General features: G+C 45.4%; 1 protein-coding gene across 1 annotated transcript; it reads right to left on the bottom strand.

Annotated features, from left to right (window-relative positions):
- Positions 1-7,512: 7,512 nt before the first annotated feature.
- Positions 7,513-12,957, bottom strand: NR2C2AP (nuclear receptor 2C2 associated protein). Its single transcript, XM_029614060.1, has 5 exons — positions 12,850-12,957; positions 12,158-12,248; positions 10,111-10,216; positions 9,424-9,491; positions 7,513-8,289 (listed from the first exon to the last, which is right to left on the bottom strand). The coding sequence occupies exons 1-5, from the start codon at positions 12,918-12,920 to the stop codon at positions 8,173-8,175; spliced, it is 453 nt and encodes a 150-aa protein (XP_029469920.1). The 5' UTR covers positions 12,921-12,957; the 3' UTR covers positions 7,513-8,172.
- Positions 12,958-27,173: the final 14,216 nt, after the last annotated feature.

Below are 27,173 nucleotides of genomic sequence, written 5' to 3'. Positions count from 1 at the left end.
CTCCTGACAGTGAGCATCCCAACCCTAGAGGCTTACATCTGTTGTGAATACCAGGCAGTCCGGTGTTCACAGGGAAACGTCCTTCCTTAGATGATCTGCTTTCAACCACTGCTGCATTTGGATGCTAAGCGTCATTGGTAACTGAAGCTGTATCGAGAAGTCCTGACTGGGGACTCCATCGTGCAAACAGTGTGTGCTGAGAGTGATGCATATGCGCCCTTACCCATATGGTAAGACCCTACTGGCGGGCGAATTGTTTGTCAGTAGCCACACCTGCGCTATCCATTTCTGAATGTGGGCCTCCAGCAGGAACACCCTACCTTGCTTTGTGTCAAAATGAACACCAAGACACTCCAGCATCTGAGACGGCTGTAACTTGCTCTTGGCCAAGTTCATCACCCAACCTAGAAATTGCAGCAAGGAAACCACCTTCTACAAGGCCTGAAGACTCTCTCTATGCCCTTGCCCAAATTATGCAAATGTCTAAGCATGGGTGGACCAGAATACTATCTTGTCCCGACACTTGTACCATCACCATCACACTTGTACCATCACCAGGACCTTGGAGAAGGTCCTGGTGCGGTGGCCAAACCAAAAAGTAGCACTCAAAAACTGATAATGTCACCCCAAAACATCAAACCGCAGAAGCGATTATGCTCCAGCAGAATAGGAATATGTAGATACAGCTCTGACAAATCCAGAGATGTAAGAAACTTCCCCGACTGTACTGCCCTTATCACTAAGCATAAGGTTTCCATGCGTAAATGAGTCACTTGCAGGACCAGGATGGGCAAAAGGAAACCATCTTGGGTACAATGAAATAAATGGAAAAACAGCCCATACTTTCTTGTGACTTAAACACCTGAAACACAGCCCACCAGCTCAGGGTCCTCAACAATAACTCTACTGCCAGCCTCATTGCCGGAGAGTCACAGAAAGATGGCCTGAAGTTGCACTGAGAAATGGAGAACTTCAGAGCATGATCGTTTCTTATTACCTCCAGAACCCATTGTTCTGATGTGATCTTGACCCATCTCCAATAAGAAGAGACAGGCAAACCTTTCTCTCCAGTTCTAGGAGTTGGGTCAGAAAACCTTCATTGAGGGGCTCGGAATGCATAGGCACCTGAGCCTATGCCTGTCTGGGTTACCTGGGCTGAAAGGACTGAGACCCACTCAGAGGTCTAGTCCTCTGAGAAGGTGCTTTTCTGTCTATTCAAAAAACATCTGAAACCCCTAGCACAGCCCCTCACGCAAAAAGCGCAGCACCTGCTTTTAATCCTCTGGTAAACGAGGAACCTGAGACTCACCCCGCCTATTGGTATTTACTCCAATTCACTCTCAAACAATAGTGATACTGTAAGGGAAATTTTATAAAATTAGACTTTAAAATTGTAGATGACCAAATCTCAACCACAGCTGGTGTGTGGCCACTAAACACTGAAGCCACCCTTCTGGCAGAGAGACAGACCAAGGTGCAGCCCAGATCCACCAAAAAAGCAGCAGCTGGTTCCATCACTGTCCTGGTATTCAAACCAGTCTTGACTTCCTGAGATAGAAGCAAACAAGAATGAGCCACCAGGGAGCCGCCAGAGGCTAACTGCAATTCATTGCCACCGCCTCAAGGCCTCTGTAAGGATAGCCTCATTTCTTATCCTGCTCATTCTCCGATGCTGCTCCCCCTTTGCAGGAAAGGTCGTCCACTTGGAGACTGCACACACTAGTACATCTGCTTTCAGAAAACACAACTGCTTTCTCTCACTGTCGGATCCAGGGGGTACAGTCCTACCAAGGCTCACCCCCCTTTGAAATTAGTTTCTGGAATGGCCCCCTGAAGGCATTAAAACAGGATTCTTCTTTGGCTCAAACATCAAACCAACATCCAGCAGTCAGTATCATCAGTGTCTGAGAGATCAGAGCCGGCAACCCATCTATATGATTCCAAACCCTCCAGAGAGTGAAGATCGCCCTCGTCATCCTATCAGTGGAACCCACAGCAGGCTGGGGCATACTCAGACACTTATCTGTGGTATCAGACTTGTGGGATTCTGCAGCCTGTGATCTTGAACTTCTAGGTTTGGCCAGTTCCACCTAACATTAGAAGGGACCTAAGCCCTTGAAAAAATTCCACCCAATAAAAAAGGGCAAAAGGAACCATACCAGATCCAGGGGGTGTCAGAGAGCTGCCCACTGAGAAGTCCTCCCCTGCTGAAATTCCACTTAGGGGAGCCTCAAAACCAGGCATTACTTCACAGATCCCCCTCCAGTCCCAATCCTGCTGGGAAAGGCCAGGCTCAGCCAAATCTGCGGGAGACAACTTCCCTGAGCTTCCAGGTAGTGCTGACAAGATTAGACGGGACACCCTGCTGTGATGCTCAAATATGGCAAGCAGTGCAATTCACAAGGCACTTAGGATTTTTGGTACCAGCACCATGGATAAGACATCCATTAGCAGCACAAACAAGCATCTGGCAATTGTGCGTCCAACTTTGTGTCCTGTACAAGGCAAGGCCAGATAGAAGGCCCAAGTATGGGACACATATTTAAGCTAGAATGTCCCAGAAGCATGAACTTTGTTATGATGACCTTCCCTGTACGTACCTGGATCAGTCCGGACTCCTGGGTTTATGCATCCCTGCCAGCAGGTGGAGACAGAGAAAGTTCTACTGACACTGCTACATAATCCCTGGTACCACCTGCAGTTCCTCAGTATTTCTATGGCTCCAGCAGACGGTGATTGGTGCAAATCATGCAGTTCTGTAGTTTGGAGAGTACTTTGATTTTTGTTAGCTTCCTTCCAGGGGTTTTTGGGTCCTGGTGGATCCTTCTCTGTTCGATTGAGGTGGGCGAGCTGGAGGTCGGGGACCTTTTTGTATGCTCACTCCATTATTCCATGGGGTGTAAATCTGGTGTTCCAGATCCCTCCTCTTCACGAGGCTGCTCAGGCAACTGTGGGCTCAGGGCAACTGGTTCTTTTTCTGCAGCTTGCCTCATTTTCTTTAAAAAAAAAAAAAAAAAAAAAAAAAAATTGGCTGATCTGGTGCTGGACAGCTCTGTTTTCCATCCAGAGTTTTGCTAGATTTAATTAAAGTTTAATTAAAAAAAAAAAAAAAAAAAAGGCAAGAACTGAGGTAAGATGGAGGCTTGAGTTTTCTGGGGGACAGCTCGGAGGTTGGAGGTAAAAGGAGAAGGGCTTCCTTTGTTGCTCCCGCTTATTGCACATTTTGGTCTTGGCAGGGGCAACTTTTTTCCCCAGTGCTGTTTAGATAATGGTGCGCGGCTCGGTGTACTACGTGTGTGGAATGGTGAATGTAATGCTGAAAGTCCCGAAGTTCCGGATGTGCACAAGGAAGAGTTTCTGGCCTCTTTGGATCTAACGGAGGCATACCTGCACGTTTCCATTCACCCAGATCATTAGAGATTTCTGCAGTTCATTGTGCTAGAGCAGCATTTTCAGTTTTAGGCTCTTCCCTTTGGGCTGGCCATGGTACCCCGCACATTCACCAAGGTAATGGTGGTGGTGGTGATGGCGACATTAAGGCATGAGGGAGTGCTGGTGAACCCTTATCTGGCTGACTGGCTTAGGGCAAAGTCAGAGGATGTTTGTCGCCGTTCACTGCAGAAGATAACAGATACTCTGGAATCTCTAGGTTGGGTGGTGAATTTAGCAAAGAGTCACTTGGCTCCGCCTCAGACCCTCTTGTTTTAGGGAGCTTGGTTCGACATGTGGATAGGCAAGGTATTTCTCATGGAGGAGCGGGTTTGCAATTTGCAGAGTCAAGTCCGGCGCTTGTTGGATTTACCAATACCCAGAATCTGGGATTATTTGCAGGTCCTGGGTTCGATGGCTTCAACACTGAAGTCAGTGCCGTGGGCTTTTGCACATGAGACCACTGCAGAGAGCTCTGTTGGCGTGGTGGAATTCCATCTACCCTTACGTCTCAAGAGACCTGCATGAGACAGTCTGTCTTGGTGGCTGATGATGTCCAATCTAGTTCGTGGTGTCAATCTGGAGGTCACGGTTTGGGTGATTCTTACTACCGATGCCAGTCTCTCTAGAAGAGGAGCAGTATGTTAGCAGCAATTGGCCCAGGGCACTTGGTCCGCGAAGGAAGCATCTTGGTGTATCAATCAGTTAGAGACCAAGACAGTGCGTTTAGCATGCTTGCCTTTCTGTCTTTGATATGAGGTCGTTCAGTGAGGGTCGTCGGATAATGCGACGGCCGTTGCCTTCATCAGTAGGCAGGAACCAAAAGTCGAGCGGTGGGCCAGGAGCTAATCGTTTTGGGCAGAGCAACACTTGAAGTGGGTAATGGCCTCACACGTCGCAGGGGTCGAAAACATCCAGGTGGATTTTCTAAGTCACAGTTTTCTAGATCCGGGGGAGTGGGAGCTGTCAGAGACAGCAATGCAGCTCATCCGCGAGAGGTGGGGCTGTCCCCATATGGACTTAGACTTAATGGCAACTATTCTCAATGCGAAGGCGGCTTGGTTTTTCAGTTGAAGACTAGTACGGGGCCGAGGGAGTCTATGCCCTGGTGCTAGCTTGGCCTCGGGAGGTTCTGCTTTACGTATTTCCCCCTTGACCTTTGGTAGGCAAATTGTTGCATCAGATAGAGACACACTCAGGCGAGTTGGTGTTGGTAGCCCCAGAATGGCTGCACTGGCCGTGGTTCGCATATCTAATCAACTTGGCAGTGGACGGTCCAATATGCTTCAGCCACCTTTCAGGCCTTCTTTGGCAGGGCTCCATATATTTAGAACAGGCTGCTCACTTTTGTGTAGCAGCTTGGCTTTTAAGAGGCAGCGTTTGAGATGCAGAGGGTACCCAGAAATGGTCATTGCTAATCTTCTTCAGGCTAGATGGAAGTCTACTTCGTTGTCGTATGTGACGGTCTGGAAGCTTTTTGAGTCCTGGTGTATAGCTAACGAAGTGCAGGCCTTAAGGTCTTCAGTATCTGAGATTTTATCTTTTCTTCAGGAAGGCTTGGTTTTCAATTCTTAGGGTCCAGATAGCGGCTCTGGCTTGCCTATGAGGTAGAAAGTTACATGATTTCTCATCCTGACGTGATTAGATTTTTGCGAGGGGTTAAGAATTTGTCCATTATGGAATCTTAATCTGGTTCTCAGAGGCTTGTGTGAGGTGCCTTTTGAACCTCTTCAGAGAGCCTATAGGTTGTTTTTCTAGTGGCTATTTGATCAACTAAGAGAATCTCTGAGTTGCAGGCTTTGTCCGTTCTACAAATTACTCCCGAGTCCGTTCTACAAATTACGGACTCGGGAGTATCCTTGCCGACAGTACCCTCATTTTTACCAAAGGTACTATTGGCATTTCATGTGAATCAGACAGTAGAGCTTCTGGAATTCCTGGAGTTGGGCACTTCCATGCCTCATGCACAGGAGCTTAAGCTTTTGGATGTCCGCAGGGCTTTGTTGAGATATCTTAAGGTAACAAATGAATTTAGGAAGTCTATCTTTTTGTTTTATGGAATGGTTCGAAGAGAGGTACCCAGGCTTCCAAGGCTACCATTGCGAGGTGGCTCAAGGAGGCCATTGGGTCTACATACATTCTCAAGGGGCATAAAGTGCCTGAAGGTTTGCGAACACACTCTACGTGTTCTCAGGCGGCCTCATGGATGGAGGCTCAATTGGTTTCACCACAGGAAATTTGTAGGGCGGCGACTTGGAAGTCGCTGCATACATTTGCAAGGCACTATCATCTGGATATGGGGGATCCAGAGTCTCGGTCGTTTGGCTAGTATCTTGCAGGCAGGACTCTCCAGGTCCCATCCTAAGTAGTGAGCTGTGGTACATCCCAGGAATCTGGACTGATTCAGGTACGTACAGGGAAAGGAAAATTGGTTCTTACCTGCTAATTTTTGTTCCTGTACCATGGTTCAGTCCAAAACCTGCTTGATCTGTGTCGTCCACTCGGCTGAGATTTATTGGCAGTTTTTTTTCATGGTATGGAATACAGGCTTGTTGAAAAAGTTTTTTGTAAATTTTTTGAGTTGTTGGTGTTTAGTTTTTTTATGCTTGGGTACAGTTCAATAATGAGGAACTATAGATGGCACCAGAGATTATGTAGCAGTGTCAGTAAACCTTTGTCTCCCTCTGATGGCAGGGATGCATAAACCCAGGAGTCTGGACTGATCGTGGTACTACAGGAACGAAAATTAGCAGGTAAGAACCAATTTTCCTTTAGGCACTAGGGTCTGAGGAATGCACAAACTACAGCTGCCCAAAATTTGGATGCCCGACCTGGACTCGCAGGCGTGAACAGACTGTTTTGTGGTAGTCTTGCACAGGAGGTGCGCAATTGCTGCCATGGCCTACCATGTGGTGTCTCAGAGAAGCCTGAGAACAGGACCTAGCCAAAAGGCTGCTCAGCCTGCCAAAACTGCTGCAACTCCCCCAGCCCCTCACAGAGATGGGAACGAATGTTGGATTGACATGCTGAGGCTCAGAGACCAGACCAGAAGAGGGGGGAGAGGAATCCTTAAAATTATCCCGCCTATGTATTTTCTTTTCTACATCCTCTTACCTGAGCTCAGCCGTCCCGGCTGTCTACAGGGTTGGTCTCCAGCTGGGGGGAGGGGGGGGGGGGGGGGAAGAGGGCTAATGCCTTCACTGCCATGCTTGGCTTCCTGCATTCGCTAGCCTCTCAGCTGATTCTCTCCTGGCAGCTAAGTCCACGCTGGAAAACTGGCTACCAGACTGAGGCACTTGACTGAAGGAGGGATCATCAGATATCACCTCAGGAAAACTCGATTGAGGGAGGAACCACAAGGTATCACCTCAGGAGAAGCAGTGTGTGATTAATTTTCTTTTCTCCTCTTTTTTTTTTAAACAAGCAATTCCCAGTAGCAAAGTGGACGTCCACCATCTGCTGGAGACAAAGAATACTGGCGGGCTGGGGTGTGTGTGTGTGTATATATATATATATATATATATATATATATATATATATAGTTGATGGCACTATATATATATATATATATATATATATATATATAGTTGATGGCACTATATATATATATATATATATATATATATATATATATATATATATAGTGCCATCAACTTTGCTCCATCTCCTTCTGCTGGTAGATGTGCATGACCTACTGGTTGTGGATTTACCTGAATGCTGAGAAATTTAATTTTTTTGGTGTTTGGGATGGGGTAGGGAGCACTTAAGTAAAATTCACCTGTGACACTTTCCCATTTGCGTTCTTGATCTGTTCTGAATACCTTATGGGAGAAAACTAGCACTGCATACAGGCTTGAGGACATCATTATGAAAACTTATGACATGTTGCAGGATATTGCAAATTGAGACTTACTTGAGCATTAAACTACTGCCTGACTGGTGGAAACAGCTGTTTCAGACTGGCAGGGAAAGATCCCTCGTACATATATTCACACAAGAGTTGTATCAAGCTGCCTAGGCAGGAGAGATGGAGGGAGACCATTGCCACCAGCTCCCCTTCTGACTGTAGAGATAGCAATACACTAAGACAAAAACATTTTTTTTATACTGCACCGGCGATAGACATGTAAAGATAAAACAAGTCAATTTCTACATAAATATAAAGAAACATAATTGTGTATTAAAAATAATTATGAAACAGGAAGAATGCTGACAATCACGTGCTGCTGCCTCCATGCTCTCTTAACAGTCAGGGAGGGCAGCAGATGCATCAGGGCTGCTTCTCACACTGCAGCAATGCAAGGTATCTAAAACACTTACAGCAGAGCTGGTTTTTCCTAAACAATACCACCAGTAATTCTAGCATAAGGAGGTGCATCATGGGATGGATATACTAGTGGCAATATGGCCTAGTTTGTTTGCTAAGACTCATATTCTGCTGCTCTGCTGAAATGCTTTCAGGTGCTGAATTTTTATGGCAGTTGAAAATTATCTGTGCCTTCCAAGCTTGTGGGCATTTCTCAAGTGGCAGAGACTGCCATTCTTAGTTGGCCCTGCAGATTTCCCAAGTTCTCTTGTACCACCATTAAGTCTTTCCACGCCACTGGTACAAAAAAGACAGCAGCTGCATGTCAGCAGGTATGGGCTCCGGGGCACCAAAGGTGTCAAAGTATCGTGAACTTTTCTCTCTAGTGATCAGTTCTCTTAAAGAATGTACATTTTTCTTTTCCTTCACATAATAAATTACAGTTTTCTGCCCAAGACATCTAGGTGATAAACAATAATTCTTCCAAAGAAGTCAGTGCTGTTCTCAAAGACGATTTTCAGTTTCTCCACAGGCTTGCCTGAGACAGTAAATCTGTAAAAGGAATTATAAAGGAAAACTGACCAGAGTACAAAACTTAGAATAAAAGTCTACAGTAGAAGATGCAGACATTTTCTAGTACCTGCTTCCACCTTCCTGAATAGTTTTGCTAGGGTAGGGTAGGGTAATGGAAGTTTGGAACTGGAGAAAGAAAAACCTAGGAGTTTGATTTAGACTTCTGGGGCAGGCTAATCGAGCCCTACTGTAGCACCTAAGAGGAACCACTGTGGTGGTGGTGGTTAGAAACTTGACAGTCGAAAAAGACCATATGGCCCATCTAATCTGCCCATCTGTCCAATTTATGTAGCTCTTTCAATTGCCATCAGTCCCTCGGAGATCCCTTGTTTACATGAATACAGATAGCGTTTTTGTCTCCACCACCTCCACTGGGAGGCCGTTCCATGCATCCACTACTCTCTGCGTAAAGAAATCTCTCTTAAGATCTAGCCCTCTTTCACCTTCATCCCATGACGTCCTATGCGTGGAGACCTGTGAGATATTTGAATATCTCTAATCATATCTCCCCCTATCTCACCTTTTCCTCTAGGGTATTCAGTCTATCCCTATATGCTTTAGAATTAACATTATCAATATTTTAGTAGCCGCCCTCTGGACTGACTCCATCCTGTTTATATCCTTGTGAAGGTGCAGTCTCCAGAACTGTACACAGGATTCCCAAGTGAGGTCTCACCAGGGACCATTCCTCTTCCCTATGCAGCCATGCATCTTTCTAGCTTTTGAAGTCGCTTTATCCACATTTCTGGCCACCTTAAGATCATTAGATACAAATCACACCCAGATCCCGCTCTTCCTTTGTGCTTAGAAGAATTTTGCCTCCAAAAACATCTCTCCCTCTCGGGTTTTTGCAGCCTAAATTGTTACTCTGTATTTTTTATCATTAAATTTTAGCTGCTAGATGTTACACCATTCTTGTGCTTTACTAGTGAAACTCGAGGAATGGTTTAGATACGGGCAGCTAAGATTATTGCTAAAAAAATGCAGAGTAACGCATTTGGGATGCAAAAACCCAAGGGAGAGCTACAGTAAAGGTGAGTGTTATTCTTGTCTATAGAACAAGTCCTCCACCCACCCTCACCCAAAACTAAGAGAACGTAAAACAGAAAGGATATTTGCAAGGCATTGATATCCTCAGGGTATAAATCTGTTATTTTTTCAAAGGCTTCATTCTTTGTGCAACCTAAAAGACAAAAAGTGTATGAAGACTAGGAGTTCAGTATTTATCTACACAATAAGCTCATGAACAGATTCCTGGAAACAAATTGAGAATTGTGGTAACCTAACTGAGCAACTACATCATTGCTGCACCTTTGTCTCTCTTCCAGGATAACTTCTGCATCAAAGCACTGCGAGGGTTTACAAATTTATTTTTGTTACAGGACTTATTAGCAATAGAAAAGAAATGGGCATAAGGGAAAAAGACCTCTTGCTCAGGGAGGGAAGCTGCCCTAGTGGAAACCTTGCCTTAAAGCAGAAAGATTCCAAAATAGATCCCGAGATCTGCAGTTAGAAGACCAAGCTGTGGTACTGACAGGTGCTGTAGTGAATGTAGACCTCTCACAGCACCACTTTAGGTTAATGTTCCCTTTATAGCCAGAGTGCCCCCAGCTCTGCTTGAGCTAAGATCATCAGATATAGCTTCAAATATCTTTCACATCATAGAACTTGCTTTTAACTTGGCAGATCTCCCCCTCCTCCAAAAAAGAAAACAAAATGTCAATAGTGCATTCTTTTTCTGACCTAATAGCTTACAAATTTATAATGCAAACTATTGAGTACCCAAGGTTACAGCTCTGTACCTTCCAGTCTGCAGGTTCGGCTGGCGAAACCCCCTTGGAACTGAATGTGTAGGTGGGAGATCTCAACACTCTTTGGAAATTCCAATAGTATCCACTGGGGGGTGCCCTAAAGTCACAAATAGAGAAAAAGGTTACAGGAACTGTAGATGCACCTTCTCATTATTGTTTGTTTTTTCCTATTATCTTTCCACCCATTTTTGGGCATCCAGGTGTAGGTCCCACCAGGATGCCTATAACCTTTTCTAGGCAGAATACTTCAGAGCTTTACCATTGCCTTCCACAGCCCACAGTGCTGTCTTACCTGGTGGTCCCCTAGTCATAGGGGACTACCAGGTCCCTATTAGCTTCTGAGGTTTACAAATTCAGGGCCTCCCAGTCCAGCACACCTACATCTTATTACTTTTGCCAAAGTAGGGATCTTGGGGGTGTTACAGCAGACATTGCTATTGCACAGATGTTTGAATAATATCACTTGTCCTTCAGCATAATCTACAGGTGCTGGACCTTTTGCTGCCTCTCCTGAAGTATTGTATCCTTCAGTAGGAGTGAAGCTGAGCAGTTAACCTACAAACTTGCTCTAGTAGATTCCTTGCACAGCAGACTCACCCCCACACTAACACCACTCTTCAGAAGGCCACACTGAGTATTGCCTCACAAATCTGCTTCACTTTTTTGAAGGAGTTAATAAACATGTGGATAAAGGTGAACCGGTAGATATAGTATACTTGGATTTTCAGAAGGCGTTTGACAAAGTTCCTCATGAGAGGCTTCTAGGAAAAGTAAAAAGTCATGGGATAGGTGGCGATGTCCTTTCGTGGATTGCAAACTGGCTAAAAGACAGGAAACAGAGAGTAGGATTAAATGGGCAATTTTCTCAGTGGAAGGGAATGGACAGTGGAGTGCCTCAGGGATCTGTATTGGGACCCTTACTGTTCAATATATTTATAAATGATCTGGAAAGAAATACGACGAGTGAGATAATCAAATTTGCAGATGACACAAAATTGTTCAGAGTAGTTAAATCACAAGCAGATTGTGATAAATTGCAGGAAGACCTTGTGAGACTAGAAAATTGGGCATCCAAATGGCAGATGAAATTTAATGTGGATAAGTGCAAGGTGATGCATATAGGGAAAAATAACCCATGCTATAATTACACAATGTTGGGTTCCATATTAGGTGATACAACCCAAGAAAGAGATCTAGGTGTCATAGTGGATAACACATTGAAATCGTCGGTGCAGTGTGCTGCGGCAGTCAAAAAAGCAAACAGAATGTTGGGAATTATTAGAAAAGGAATGATGAATAAAACGGAAAATGTCATAATGCCTCTGTATCGCTCCATGGTGAGACCGCACCTTGAATACTGTGTACAATTCTGGTCGCCGCATCTCAAAAAAGATATAATTGCGATGGAGAAGGTACAGAGAAGGGCTACCAAAATGATAAAGGGAATGGAACAACTCCCCTATGAGGAAAGGCTAAAGAGGTTAGGACTTTTCAGCTTGGAGAAGAGACAACTGAGGGGGGATATGATAGAGGTGTTTAAAATCATGAGAGGTCTAGAACGGGTAGATGTGAATCGGTTATTTACTCTTTCAGATAGTAGAAAGACTAGGGGGCACTCCATGAAGTTAGCATGGGGCACATTTAAAACTAATCGGAGAAAGTTCTTTTTTACTCAACGTACAATTAAACTCTGGAATTTGTTGCCAGAGAATGTGGTTCATGCAGTTAGTATAGCTGTGTTTAAAAAAGGATTGGATAAGTTCTTGGAGGAGAAGTCCATTACCTGCTATTAAGTTCACTTAGAGAATAGCCACTGCCATTAGCAATGGTTACATGGAATAGACTTAGTTTTTGGGTACTTGCCAGGTTCTTGTGGCCTGGATTGGCCACTGTTGGAAACAGGATGCTGGGCTTGATGGACCCTTGGTCTGACCCAGTATGGCATTTTCTTATGTTCTTAATTTTTCTCACCTATTCTTCATTATGTGTATTTAGACAAAATTCATGATATTGCCATTATTAAATGATCTAACTTCACCTGGTCAGAGTTCCAGCAGGTATCCTCATTCCCATCGAACAGGTACTTTTTACCAAATTGCTTGGCATCCTTGTTCAGTACAGAACTCACTCTGGAAGCAAAAAAAGAAAAAAATTCACAATGGGGAAAAAGCTTTAACAAATAAAGCCTATTATCAGACCCAGAGAAAATTACATTTTTGACAATTTCTTAGACTGTCATAAGATTATTCAGAGCTGATGATGTTCATGCACTTTTAAGACTACACCAGTCCTTTCCCTCTTCCTAGCACGATCCTCATCAAGCCTCCCGCAGATCCTAACCAAATCCAGGTCACCACTGGTACTGGACTACTTCTGGGTCTTTGTTTCTTGTTTGCAAGTTGCAGCAGGACTACAATTCCCATAATGCCTTGGATAAGACAAGACTGGGCCCCAGTAGCATAGCACTAACCTAGAACCCTGCCCGCCAGGCGCTAAACGGGAGCAGCAGACAGCTCCAGGTCATTCGCACAACCTGAAACAGGCCTGGTTTTGCTCGTGGCATCTATGGAGCTGTAGTTTCAATCTCACCAACGAAACCAAAGTCAGACGCAGAAGTGGCTCATCCGCTCCCGACTGCATGGCAATAGGACGTAACGCCTGGCTCTGCGGCTGCCTTCCTCTCCAACAGCGGGCAACGAATAACCAGAAACGAAACAGCACACAACACACCTGCTCACAGTGCCCATACTGAGCAACGAAACGGCCGCCATGGGTGCACCGGGCATTCCCCTACACGCCATTGTGATGTCATCCTACGGCGCCACACCCACCGAGGGAGGAGGGAACGTCAGCCTCGGAGGCCATTTTGCGGCTGGCGGTCATTCTTGGCAACCATCTTGTGTTTGGCACTGGATTTAAGGCAGGGTACGTGCAGATGGTTAGCAGTTACAAACTAAAAGCAAATGAAAGCTTTTAGATCTGAACAGTGGACATCTGAGTAAGACTGGAATAGGGAATTTTATTATTTCCTGAAAGAAAAAGAGAAGGACATTGATCCCTTACTTTTGTGGTCCAAAATTTAATTTTTTTATTATGAGAAAGCAAGAAATATAAATACAATTCAAGATACTGGGGCTGAATGATTTTTTCCTCATCAACTATTTGTTTCACTGATTCGGACTGACATTTTGATCTGGAAACCAAGGATCAAAGATCTTCCCTCATCATTTTCAAATTCTTTCCCCTAGACGACTCAGTTCTGCAAAAAAACATTCAGGCCATCACTAGGTTTAGGGCCCCCTGATTGCTCTTGTCTCAAGCAATCCAAATGTTGACTCTTCACATTTTAAAAACAATCCTATATTCCCTTGCTCACCATGACCATGCAGTGGCATGCCTAAAGCATTTTTATTTATTTATTTAAAAACTCTTCTATACCGTCGTTGAGTTAGATAACCATCACAACGGTTTACAAAAAGGCACGGTAACGAAAAACATGAGTGGTATAGATTACAAATTAACCATGTGCCATCATAGAACGGTAACTATTTAGTGTCAAAAACTATGTGTGTCAGTTAAGCTTATTTGTTCGGAACATATTATGCAGTTTTAATTTAACATTAAAATGCATTTTGTAGGTTAAAAGTAATAACTTCTAGTTTGGTGCATGCTTATCATTCAACCGTTTTTCTCCTTATCTTTATCTTTGTAAAAGGCTTGTTTAAATAGCCAGGTTTTCTACTCAGGGTGGATATTTTGTTTGTTACCCCCCTCCTCCAAGTTTCATGACTCCATCCCCCCGCCCCCCCTCCCCCCCCCTCCGGTGATCTCCAGGTTCCCCTCTCCCTAATACAGGCTTACTCTCTCTCTCTTGCACACATTTTCACACACCCCTGCACACAAGCTCCCTCCATTTGTCTCTCCCTCCCACATACACACCTCTTCATATAGGCTCCCTCTCTCCCTCTCTCACACTCAAAACACACAACCTAACACAAGCTCCCTCTCTCTCTTACACACACACACACACATACACCCTCAAACAGCATCCCTCTCTCTCACATACACATACCCACTCACACAGGCTCCCTCTGTCCTCTTTCACAAACCCACACCTTCCCATCGGCTTCCTCTCTCTCTTGCACACACACATACACCCTCACATAGACTCCCTCTCTCTATTGCACACACTCTTCCCCCTCTCACATAGGCTCCATTTCTCTCTGGCAAACACACACTCACACAGGCTCTTTCTCTCTTGCATGCTCATACACTCCTTCAATTAGACAATCTCTCGCTCAAGCATACACACCCCTTCACACGGGCTCCCTCTCACACACAAACATACACCCTCACAAAATCCCTAGGGCTGGATTTTATAAAATTGCGCGAGGGCGTACTTTTGTTTGCGCACCAGGCGTGAACAAAAGTTCGCACGGGGTCGGCGCGCGCAAGGGGGTGCACATTTGTGCAACCTGTGTGCGCCGAGCCCGGCGCGTGTTGCCTGTTCCCTCCAAGGCCGCTCCGAAATCGGAGTGGCCTCGGAGGGAACTTTCCTTCGCCCTCCCCCCACCTTCCCCTCCTTAACCCACCCCCCCGGCCCTATCTAAACCCCCCCTACCTTTGTCGGCAAAGTTACGCCTGCTGGAAGCAGGCGTAACTTTGCACGCACCGGGCCGGCTGCCCCGCTCCGTGTTCCGGTCTGGGGGCTGGTCCGGAGACCGCGGCCACGCCCCCGGAACGCCCCCGGGCCGAAACCACGCCCACGGCGCCGCCCCCGAAACGCCGCGTCACTCGCAACACGCCCCCGAAACGCCACGTCATTCCCGGCATGCCCCCAGCACGCCCTTGACACGCCCCCAACACGCCCCTCCATGCAAGCCCCGGGACTTACGCGCGTCCCGGGGCGCGCGCAGGGGGGGTTTGGGGTAGGTTTTCGGGGGGTACGGGCGTACCCCTTTGAAAATCTACCCGCTAGTGTACACACACCCTCACGCAGGCACACAAGCTCCAAATCATACACACACACTCTCCTGTGCCTGTCATTCTGCTCACACATACTCACAGGCCGCGTCGATGTTAGCTGTTCTCTGCTCCTCCGCCATGATCTTCTCGAGGCCCACTGGCGCCTCCCTCTTCTTCTGCTGTGAGCGGGGTGGGCTCCACTCGCAGGTGCCGTTCTTCCTCTTCTTCTGCCATGAGCGGGATGGGCTCCGTTCGCGGCCGCCAACCTTCCTCTCAATGGCATCCCCCTCCTGGCTGTACACCTAGGGCAGGCCACATCCCCCGCACCCCCTCTTAGTATGACATTGTGGGCATGAAAGCTAAGGTACCGTTTAAAGAACTTATAGCAAACTCTCTGTTCGTTGTGCAACTTCAAGGGTGAGATCATTGCCCAGCCCTGGAGATACGCTGGCTGAAGAGAAAGCATCACACAGAAGACTTTATGGATCAGGATGGTGACCAGTTTCAGCGCCAGCATCTCAGAAAACTGACCCTTCTGTCTGCAGGCACTACGGCTGCTGAGGAAGAATGCCTGTCATTGTAACCTTTGAGGAGTAGCCTAGTGGTTAGAGCAGCAGCCTATAAACCAGCAAAACCAACGTTCAAATCCTGCTACTACACTTTACTTGAGCCCTTTGGGGACAGGGAAATGCCTTCACTACCTGAATGTAATCTGCTTTGAAGTACCTGAAAAGCAGAAAAAAAAAAAAGTTTTGAGCCAAAAGAAATAGTCAGGTGCCTGGATACATTTAACTTCTGCAACTGGGTATTACCATTCCACCAGGCATTTTACTGCACTGTTTTTGATCTTCAGTTTTCAGCAATTGAGCCAATACTAAGGGGGTTCCAACATATCCAGCAGTTTTCTGAAATGTAGCTTAGAATATTTGAAATCCATTTCCACCGCTGAGAATTGTTCTTATAGTGAATTCAGAATTTCCATAAAAAGTTCACCGTGTTTAGAGAGAACAGTTTTTTTTCCCCCTACAATGTAGGTGGAGAAACTTACTATATATCATTTTGTTCATGTCATGCCTGCCTTAACTGAGCCATGCTTTGTGAATGTTTGATTAGACTGCATAGCTGACATGCTGATTTCCATCCAATTGATGGAGTTAATAACATAACCTGTGATTATTCTCTGTAGCAAGATGAGACTCGTCTAGTGTGTGTAGGTCTGTGTGTGTGTGTGTGTGTGTGTGTGAGTGTGTGTGTGAGAGAGAGATACTCATGTATTATAACAAAAACAAGCCTGTGATATACTTGTGGCTTCATCAGTGTAAGAGAGACTCAGCCATTCACTGTAACAGTCTCTCTCAATGTAACAGAGAATCTCCTTCATTGTAATTGTGAGAGTCTTACACTATATTAAGGTGCTACATTTGGCAGTCTGTGGGGCTAACCCCGCAAACCACCGCTCTCACCTTTGACCAGGTCCCACTGGATCTGGAAGCTGCCAACGTTGCCTCCTAAGCAGCAGAATGCCGCTGGCCTGACCCACCATGCTTACACGGTCGCTGTCCGCACACGCGGCTGGATCCCGCCAGGCCTGGAGCAGCGTGCCTCTTTTTAGGTGCGTGTGCTCCTCTTGTTCCTATTTAAAGGGACCATGGCGGGAAATTCCTTGGGGACCCTGGTAGTGTTGTCAGTTCAAGGCCCTATAAAAAGGGCAATACTCCGGTCCTAATTCGCCTCGGCAACAGGTCTCCCTATATTCCTTGCAGTGTGAGTTGCTTCAGCAGTTCCTGATTCTCATCTTCAGTTCCTGATCCTCATCTTCAGTTACTGTCCTCGTCTTTAGTTCATCTTTGTCTCCTTGGTTGCCCACCTGTTCTACTCCTTGCCTTCCTGCCTGCCTACCCGTCCCTTCTGCCCTACAGATATATATATCTGGTATTTGACCACTACCTGACTCCTGGACCTTCTCACTTGCAACCTGACTCCGACCACTGCCTGAGTTCTGGACCTTCTCACTTGCAACCTGACTCCGACCACTACCTGACTCCTGGACCTTCTCACTTGCAACCTGACTCCGACCACTACCTGACTCCTGGACCTTCTCACTTGCAACCTGACTCCGACCACTACCTGACTCCTGGACCTTCTCACTTGCAACCTGACTCCGACCACTACCTGACTCCTGGACCTTCTCACTTGCAACCTGACTCCGACCACTGCCTGAGTTCTGGACCTTCTTGCTTGCCACCTGCCTCTGACAGCTGCCTGATTCTTGGACCTCTCTGAACGTCATCTGCCACTGATCCTGGCCTGTCTCAGGATATGTCTGATCTCAATCCACTCCGATCCTCCTATGTTGAAGAATATTTGCTGTCCACAGAGGCCCCCTCCTGCTGGCCTTGGCACTCGAAGGCTCAACCCGAGGGGAATGAGGGCTGGTAAAGATGAAGTTTCAGTTGGGCCTCTGCCTCGTCTGAGTCCATCTGCCGACAGTGGAGACTTGCAGGGCTCCTCCCTGTAGGTTGCATCAACACCATCTTGGCCTAAGGGTCCACACCTGCAACACAAGGGGTTTTCTCCATTCAGTTATTCAGTGAAAACATTTCTTCACCTGGAAATTCAACCTTAACTGAAGTTACTATAAAAGGAATGTTCCTTTACTGAAATATATTGAAAGAATATGGGAGATGACTACATACAATACTCTCTGTCACATTTATCAGGGGATTGGCTATAGCAGGGATCCAGAGGACAGTGCTTAGTGTCTGTCCATGTTCTTACTGCTCCAGCAATGATGAGCACTGCTGTTAAACCCTTCTCTGGAGGAGCGCTGGGAAGAGCAGCATGTCACACTGGGTCGGGTGTCATGCTTTATTTATCCTAACAGCTACAGTGTTTGTTTCTCTCGTTTCCCTTCCTGCTAACACTTGGAGACAGCTCGCTAACAAGCCGCTCTTGTCAAAAACCATTAGCCGCATCTCTGAAAATCACAGAGAGCAGAACAATTAAACCTACTTGAGTTTCCACACGAATCACCACTCCCAATGCAATGGAGGAAAATATACTAGAAGCCTTGGTGGGCTCCTGATTTTTTTTTTTTCATCTAGAAGAAACTGTCCAGTATAAACACAGTAACATGGAAGATGTCAGCAGGTAAGGACCTTTTCAGCCACCTAGTCTACCTGGTTGCCCCAGTGTACCTTGTTATTGCTAAAGGTATCTCCCAGCTGACCCATATCAGCTTAACTGCCTGAAGAACATCACTTCTTACCCAAGTCGGTTTTCTTGCCTCCCGTTGTTTGATCTTCTAGCCCCGTAGCCTCTCCCCATTCGTGCTTTTACCACTTTCCTCCGTTTCTATCCCAGTAATGCTCAAACACTATCAGTTTTAATTGCAGTCACCTCTGCTGGGATGGGTGTGTGCCTGGGGGACAGAGGTCTCAGCACTAGACTAGTAGGGGCTACTGCAGGTGAGGACAATGACCTCTAAGTGGCAGTAGAGTAACAGGAAAACACAATGCCAGATTGCCATGAGAAACCAAGTAACAACAAAACCCCTAGATTCACTGATCCCCCTCCCCTCCTTCTCATATGTATGTAAGAATGTAAAAATAAAGCGTGAATCAACTCACGCTGTCATCCCTCCTCTCTCTCTCTTTGTTTTATGAATAGCTGAGTTCAGGTAAGCAGGTGTAATTTCTTGACAGCATCTCCGTAGAAGTTTAAGTGCTGAGCCATACCTTTCTAAACCAGCCGTGAAGAATGAGTGTAGGCTTACAGCTCTGAAGCACAACCGACCACTAGAAATGATGACCCTCCTGATCGTAGAACACCATGGACTGGAACACCGCCCAGGAATGATCAATAAACTTCGGGCTTTATTAAAGTGCTGGTCACTGCCGTTCAGCACCATGATTTGGACAGCTCCCGTGACAGATAGAGGGACAGATGCCCATTTCAAAATTAATAGTACTTTTCACATTTTTGAACAGCACTACTAAGAAAAGAAGAAATTATGAATTTGCTGTCAAAGAAATGAATGAAGCACAAGGCGAACACAGGCATAGTGCCTTAAAACGACATTGCAAAAAAAACCAAAACCCAACCTCTTAGTCTTGGTTCCAATCTTGCTGAAAACTGAAGGTGGAAAACAGTGCAGTTAAATACCTGATGGAATGTTAATCTAAGAGAAACTGAATTTAAAAATTCAGCATAGTTTAATGTGTCTACTCATCAGGAGCTCTGAATCCTCCACACTGGAAATAATTATCAGCCAAAAGAAGGTGCTCCTGTTGACCAGGACTGGGAAGCCCTTTCAGTCGTCCTCAGCTGTAATTCTCTCACCACTGGAGGGAGCTCAAGACACCAATTTAGGATCTTATTACCCCAATTAGAATGGCTGCACCACCCCTCCTTCTTAGGCAGTTGTTTAAAAACTGACAATGCTGTTCCTACAGCTAAGAGAATCTCAGGCCTCTAAATCGGACTCCTTTTTTTTAAAAATTCTATTCAGTATTTATTATGCATTTCTACTAAACTAGCTGCCTTGCTGTTTGGGAATCAGAATTAATTTTCGTTCTGTGAGGGATTTGCTCCTTGACTCATGGAGCTGCGACATGCCTTACAAAGAAATACATTCCAGAAAAAAAAAATGCACCCTGGTGTTCAGAGACTTGAAATGAATCAGAATATGGCAGTTCCATATGTGTGCATGTGTCAGCTCTGTGACTTTCAGGTCAGAACGGCTGAGTGTACCAATTAAAATATTAGCAGTCTGAGAGGGGGTTTTTGCAATCAACTCAGAGGTTATGAAAGGTGCCAGACTGACATCCTCCATCTACCCACAGAAGAGGTACAGCAGGGCAACAGCAGTGCAAGCCTCTCTCTCTTTCTGGAATTGGTACAATAGGGCAACAGCAGTGCAAGCCTCTCTCTATCTACAGAGCAGGTACAGCAAGCATCTCTCTGTCTCTTTCTCTCCATCACACTGCAGAGCAATAGGGGACGATGAAAATGATCGACAATGTGCAGAAATGGCAAAACCAGGCTAAAATATCCTCCCTGATTCCAGTGCAAAAATAAACATACTCATTAAAACCATGGAAAAAGCATCTTTAGAAAAATGTGTTTCCCCCAGATGTTGTATGTGCTTCTGAATAATGTTATGATAATGATAGAATCTTGACTAAGTGCCCTCTGAAAAACAGAGACAGACATACAAACACACACACACACTCAATTATACACACACAAACACACACACATACACATACACACATAACATACACACATACACACACACACACACTATTAAAGTTGGAATTTTATTCTGGGCACATCCTGTACAAATAGTAATAACAGATGAAAAGACTGCCTTGCATTATGACCATGTGCTGTATACAGCAGGTTCTGAATCTTCATAAATCAACTAATAAATGCAATGTATTTGGAAAGATAGACCTACAAATTCCCAAGGTGCCCTATGGGGTGAGAGTTTAAAACCCAAGACAGGTCCCTGGTGCCCCAATAGGCTGGATTTGGTCTTCACAAGAATTATACACGTTTAAGGGATTTTCTCAAGAGTAACCTTCAATCTGCGTTTCACAAAAGGCAAACTATTGGATTGGCAAACATCTGCAAGGTGCAGAAATGTCCCTTTCCTCGTGGCTTGAAATCCTGCCAAAAAGTCACATTCAGCTGAAGCCAGAGCCTTCTCTACTCCTTCTATCACTTATCTGGAGTTCAGGCAAGAATCAGATTTTCCAGAGCTGTTTCTTTTATTTTGGGCTGGCGCCTGGCATCTCTTACTCCTTTCTGAAACGTAGGCAGCTGTGAGCTTCACCCTTTCACCTCTCTATTCATCACATGATCCCACTATCCAAATCACAACAACACACGTAAGTTTCTTGGTATAACAGGGTAGCAACTTTATTACATATTTATACATGTGGCATTAATGTGTCTGAGGTAGTGTCTGGCATGGCCATCTAGGTCCAGCCCACACCCTGCACTCCACTTCCATCACCTTCCAGCTACCAGGCTGGGCAATGACCATGCCTCCAATCCCATCAACTGGTTAGTGTCCAACCCATTCCTTGTTATTCCATACCTCAGATGCCCTCCTCTCTGAGTTGTGACATAGACATAACTTGCACCCCAAATGATCCCCTTAAATGCATTGCTATGAGGGAGGGTGGGTGAAAGCAGGAAAATGGAAAGAGGGTGAGTTACATGGCTTGCTCCCTTTTATAACCCTACCTGCTGGCCAGCCTCCACTTGCTGACCCCTTCCATGACCCTCCCCCTCCATCCTGCAGATGGGAGGGAATGATCATCATCAAGGAGGAGGAACATTCCCTCCTTGGGTGGGCAATGGCTCCAAGTTACCATCTGCCCAGGCACCCTGGCTTGGTGGGCTTCCCCATCTCCACTGAATCTTGGATTTAAGCTTAGTAGCATTGCCCCTGGAGCCTCTTTCACTTCTAGTGGATCTAGGTCAGAGGTAGCCAACCAGCATCTCATGAGCTGCATGCAGCTCTTTGGAGCACAAACTGTGACTCACAAGAGAAATCCAGCCTGTTCCATCAACTGTCTCTGCCTACTGTACGCTGTGATCCTCTTCCTTCTCAGAAGCCAGCACAAGAGTGGAAGTTGTAAGTTTACAGTTTTCACCCAAGAATTGGCTACTGGTGGTGGTGTGCGGATTGTAGCATGTAGAAACTGTCTGCTTTCACATCCTTATCCCCTCCAAATGATGGCCAAAGACGAAATCCAGTTGGGCTGCTGATGAGCTCATTTCATGGCAGCTGACTATGAGGTCTGACTGGGCTGCCACAGAAGCCATCCCATGGCAGCCAGTGAATAAACTCAGTAGACTGCTTCAAAGTCCAGCCTGTAGTGGCCCCTAAGATGAAGTCCCAACAGGTCACTCTGGAAGAGGAATGGTAGATTGCAATGGAGCTCATCCCATGGCAGCTGAAGATGGGACCACCATGGAGCCCATCCTGCAGAGGCTGAAGATGGAGCCACTGTGGAGCCCAGACGAGGTCCTGAGAGAGCGCAAGTGTTTGAATGAGTGACAGAGTGCCTGTATATATGTGAGAGTGTCTCTGTATGTGTGAGAAAGATTGCCTGTGTGTGTGTTTGAGTAAATGAGTGTCTGTGCCTGTGTGTGTGTGTGAGTGTATGTGTGTGTGAGAGAGAGAGAGAGAGAGAGAAGAGAGTGCCTGTACCTGTATAAGGGCTTGTGAGAGAATGTTTGAATGAACATGCTGTAAGTGTGTTTGTACAAGATAGTGCCTGTGTGACTGTGTGAGTGCCTGTCTGTGTGAGCATGTATGTGTGAGAGTACTGCTTGTGTGTGTGTGTGAGCGCCTGTGTGAAGGCATGAAAGGCAATATTTGAGACAATGAACATGTGTAAAAGTGAGAGAGTGCCTGGGTGTGTGAGAGAGTGCCATTGTCTGTGTATATATGAGAGTGCCTGTGCGTATGTGTGTGTGAGCATGCCTGTGCTAGTGTGAGAGCATGTGAAGGAATGTTTCAGAGAATGACCATTTGTAAGCATGTGTGTGTGAGAGTGAGGATAAAATTTGTGTGGTGGTCCCCTCCAATCCACAACAATCTCAGGGTGACTGGCCATCAAAAAATCTCAGGTATGGAGAGCAAGAGATTTTTAAATCCTTATTAGTATTAATTTTGGGGAGTTATTTGATGTGCCTGCTGTTTTGAAATATTTTATTGGTGTTTGGGGAAATATTAAAACAAGTTATGTGAGTTTTTATGGTTAAACATTTTTATTGGCATATTCTACATCTGCACATATAAAGTTGCAGTAACAGTTTGCCATCTATCTTCCAGTAAATTCCAACATATGAACTACCAAACACAAAAAGAAACTTAAATGCAGAATTTAATACAAGAAAGCATTCCACTTTTTGAAAATAATAACCCACTCTCCTCAAAGTCATCACATCATCCTTATGATGGAATAATACCAGGAAGTTTCAATAGTTTTTTTTTGTGTCCTCTGGGAGCTTATATTATGTGAGTTTTTAATTATATTATTAGATATTCTATTCATCAACTGTTTTGAAATATTTATTCTTTTTATTAGTATTAGTTTTACTATTATTTATATATTTATTTAATTTATTTATCGAGTTTTATATACCGTCATTCGGTTTCGCCATCACATCGGTTTACAAAGTTTTGATGTTTAACAGAGTGTTCAAACGCTCATATGCTTGCTAACATAGTTATCTTATTATGAATGATCTTTTATATTTCTTGATTTTAATTGATATTTTATGAGGAATGGTGTCATTCTTTTTTTCCATTGTTGCACTGCATAGTACAATCGGGCTTGTTATGGTTTCCAGTTTTGTTTTTGTCTGCACATTTCTATTTCTACTTTATGGTCTCTTTTTTTGTTCTGCATGTATGAGGTATTTTGTTAGCACAGACGTGGCCAACCTGCATCTTGTGAGCTTTATGCACTGGCTGTGGCACCAGTGAGTCTCCTGGAGAGAGTGGGTGCCAAGAAGGGGTGAAAATAGGAAAAGGAGGGGGATGCTGCATGTTGTGGAAGAGCTGGCAACAAACAAGAACTTTACATAATAGGACAGTATTGGGGTGGGGTTACTCACTGAGGAGCCGAAACAATACAGTGCGCTCAGCCTAGAGCAGGCGTTAATTGCTGAGCTCTCCTTAAACCAGCATGTTTTAATATCATTGCGATATTAAGTGGGAGGTAAACCAAAATTAAATAAAGTTAAAAAATAGAAAAAACCCCCCACTGGCAATCAGGTGCAGGAAACAGACGCTTGAATGACAAGCGTCTGTTTCCTGAACCCCCTGGCTGTGCGGCTGGCGGTGTTTAGGAAAACCGTCGCCGATAAACTCGGCGTCGGTTTTCGTAACCTGTGGACCGGCGCCGCCGATGGGGTTCTCGTTAGCAAGGAGGCGCTAGGGACACACAAGCAACCCTAGCGCCTTCTTACAAGCGCGACCCCCTCATTTAAATTTTGCATGGCGTCCCCCCCCCCCCACCTGGGACGCGTTAAGAAAGCAGGCGCTGACTGTTCAGCGTCCGCTTTCTGTGCATATTTATTGCATCGGCTTATGAGTGAGCCCATGAGCACAGCAGTACAACAGCAAAGTGTGTATGTGTGTGTATTTGTGTCTGAGAGAGAGAGCAGGAACGTGTGTGTGTCTTTTTGACTGAGAGTGAAAGTGAATGTGTGTGTGTATCTGTGTGAGAAAGAGAGAGTGTGTGAGTTTCTTTTTGTCTGAGAAAGTATGTGTGTGTGTTTTTTTGTGTCTGAGAGAGTGAATAAGAGTTAACGTGTATCTTTTTGTCTGAGAGTGTGTGTGTGTCTTTCTGTCTGAGAGACAGAGTGAGAGTGAGAGTGTGTCTTTGTGTTTGAGAAGACAGTTGGCCTTTTCTTTGTGTATATGTGTGTGTGTATGTGTGTGTGTGTGAGTGTGTGTGTTAGGAGGGTTCCCTACCTCATTTACCTTTAGAATTGAAGTTTCAGCCACATTGCACCAACCAGATCCAGAGACAAGCATTGTATCCCTTGAGAAGGCATAGCAGAGAGACCTGGTGTAGAGGGACATAGGCAAGCAGTGCACTGGTGGGGGCTGTGGTGTTGAATAAGAGAGATGCCTGCCGGTGTTTACATTGCTTTAGTGAGACATTTCTCAGCTACTTCACCACTTGAATACTGTGGGAAAAAGTAACCTGCCAAACTGTTTAGAATACTGATACAAAGGGTAATTAAAAGCTACAGAAGTGAAGCTGCAATCAGATTGGTTGATTCGAAGCCTTAGTGTCTTTAAGACTGCCTAAATAGCCTGAAATATATTCACTGAAGAGGGCCTTGAGATACTATGGGCTGTTAAGTATTGACAGGTAAGGTCTGCCATGCATCCTTTATACAAATACTTAAATGAAATGGAGTTATGGACGTGTTCTGTACCAGTGAAGCAAATGTTTGTAGAATGGTTGAGGAAAAAAAATGATGAATCCTTGTGATTTGTCAGAAAGCACTATGTAACTTTGGGTCAAGGTCCTTTAATGCACCAACAATACAGCATGAGGCAGTGACCAATGGCAAAGCAGCTTTAAAAGTGCTTGATGACATCACAGCAAGCAGTGGTTCCAAGCTCACAACAAGATTTTTGTGGTCTAGGTAACCAGAACTGTCTCTCTCCAAGTTCACAACAGAAAAGGTCACTTTATGTTTTCTGGAAAGCAAAATCTTTTCTTTAGCTCTCTTTGGTGTAGGGCTGCCTCAGTACTGCACACACCTGTATGCAGACACTGGCCACCTGCCCAACAAGCCATCATCACTTGAAAAAAAAAAGACAAGGTAAAAATATCCCTCATCTGCTGGGAAATGTGCTGCATCTATAACCACATAACAGCCAGTGCCTGAACGTTGTTAATTAAAGAGATTTGGAATAATTAAGCACCCCTTCAAATCAGCAGGAATCGCAGAGAATTATTGTACCCCCAGTATTAAAACATGTCGCTAATTGGAATTGTTCAAGAGGAGAAAAACAAAGCAACAAAGCAAATAAAACCTAAGAAGGACTTTAAAAAAAATAAGTAAAATACAAATCAAATAAACGTTATGATGCAGCAAGCGAAGGTTGTTAAAAGCCTCACTGCTGGAGAGGAACATTGAGGGGAAGGTTTTTTCAAACACCAAGTTAAGGGTGACAGAGCATTAATCCCTGACATTCCAGATGCACAGGGGACCGTCGTCAGAAGAAGGAGATCTCATGCATTCCTCTCCCCAAATACCCCTGAGCCTCTCCTTCCCAGTCTGGCCAACGTGCCAAGCATGATCTGCCCCGAGGAACACTCCTCTCCTCTCCTCTCCTCTCCTCTCCAGTTCTCTCTCTGCCTTGCCTTCTCTTCCAGCCTGTGCTGCCTGGAACACATCGTACTTTCACTTCAGAGATAGGGGCACAATGGAAAGAAAAAGTCAGGGACAGCGCTGACGTCTGATCACACATCTCTCCACGCGATTGTTATTTTTTTAAGTGTAGTTACATTGGCATATGGGACTGGTTTGTCATTAGATATTTTTAGATTTTCCTTTTCATAATAAAAGGGAACCAAATGCTTCCCTCTTCCCCCAATATCCTATATCAGTTGCAGCATCTGAGAAGGGACTATTCGTCTGGTGGAGTTCAGATTCTCCACCGACGCTTTAAATAAAGTCTCCATGAGTTACATTATTAATCTCTGAATTAATTGCATTTGAAGGGGGCTCATGAGGCCCAAAGGTTGGTGTACAATAAGATCCATGAATAAATTCATGTCGGCCCCAAATAAAGATGTGCAGAATTCCCAGGTCCATTACCCTCTGCAAAGCCCCTGCAGTGGACCAGAGCTTCTGAAATCTGCCCTGGTGACCCCCACAGCTGGTTGGATGTTCTGGTTACCCATAATGCATGCGCATGAGATAAATCTGCACACATTGCGGATTTATCTCATGCGGTCATTGGGGATATCCTGAAAACCCCACAGTCTGTTTGGTCTCCAGGACAAGTTTGGAAAGCTCTGCACGGCACCGTCTTTTTTTTTTGCTGGTCCTTTGAAAGCCATTAGAGTTTTCTCTGGAGCTCTGGTCTACAGGTTTATAGGCAAAGTCTTAAGGCAGGAGTCCCCCAAACTCGGTCCTGGGGGTGGCAACACTGTGGGATTTTCGAGATTTCTAAAACGGACATTCAGTGTGGAAATCCTGAAAACCAACTGGGCTGCTGCTGCCCTGGAGACCGCCTTCAAGGAGCTGACTTCCTTCTTCCGGGATCCACACCACCCTCTGCAATGCCACCTTTTTGCCAGTCCTCTCTTTTCTTTCTTCCGGTTCTCCCTACTTTCTTCACTTCCTCTTGCGGGCTGCAGCTGCATCCCTTCCTCCACCCGGTTTTGCCCGCACAGGGGCCCGATGTAATAAAAACCCGCGCCAAAACCAGCGCGAGATGTTAGTGCCGATATTTCATACCCCGCGGGTGTTAAAAACACACGGTCCCATTCGATAGTATAAGCTAATGGTGCGCAAATCAAACTGGCGCT

Source organism: Rhinatrema bivittatum, chromosome 8 (genome assembly GCF_901001135.1).
Source record: "Rhinatrema bivittatum chromosome 8, aRhiBiv1.1, whole genome shotgun sequence".
Classification (NCBI taxonomy): Eukaryota; Metazoa; Chordata; class Amphibia; order Gymnophiona; family Rhinatrematidae; genus Rhinatrema; species Rhinatrema bivittatum.
The sequence above is the reverse complement of the archived record's forward strand: the minus strand, read 5'-3'. Positions and strand labels throughout refer to the sequence as shown.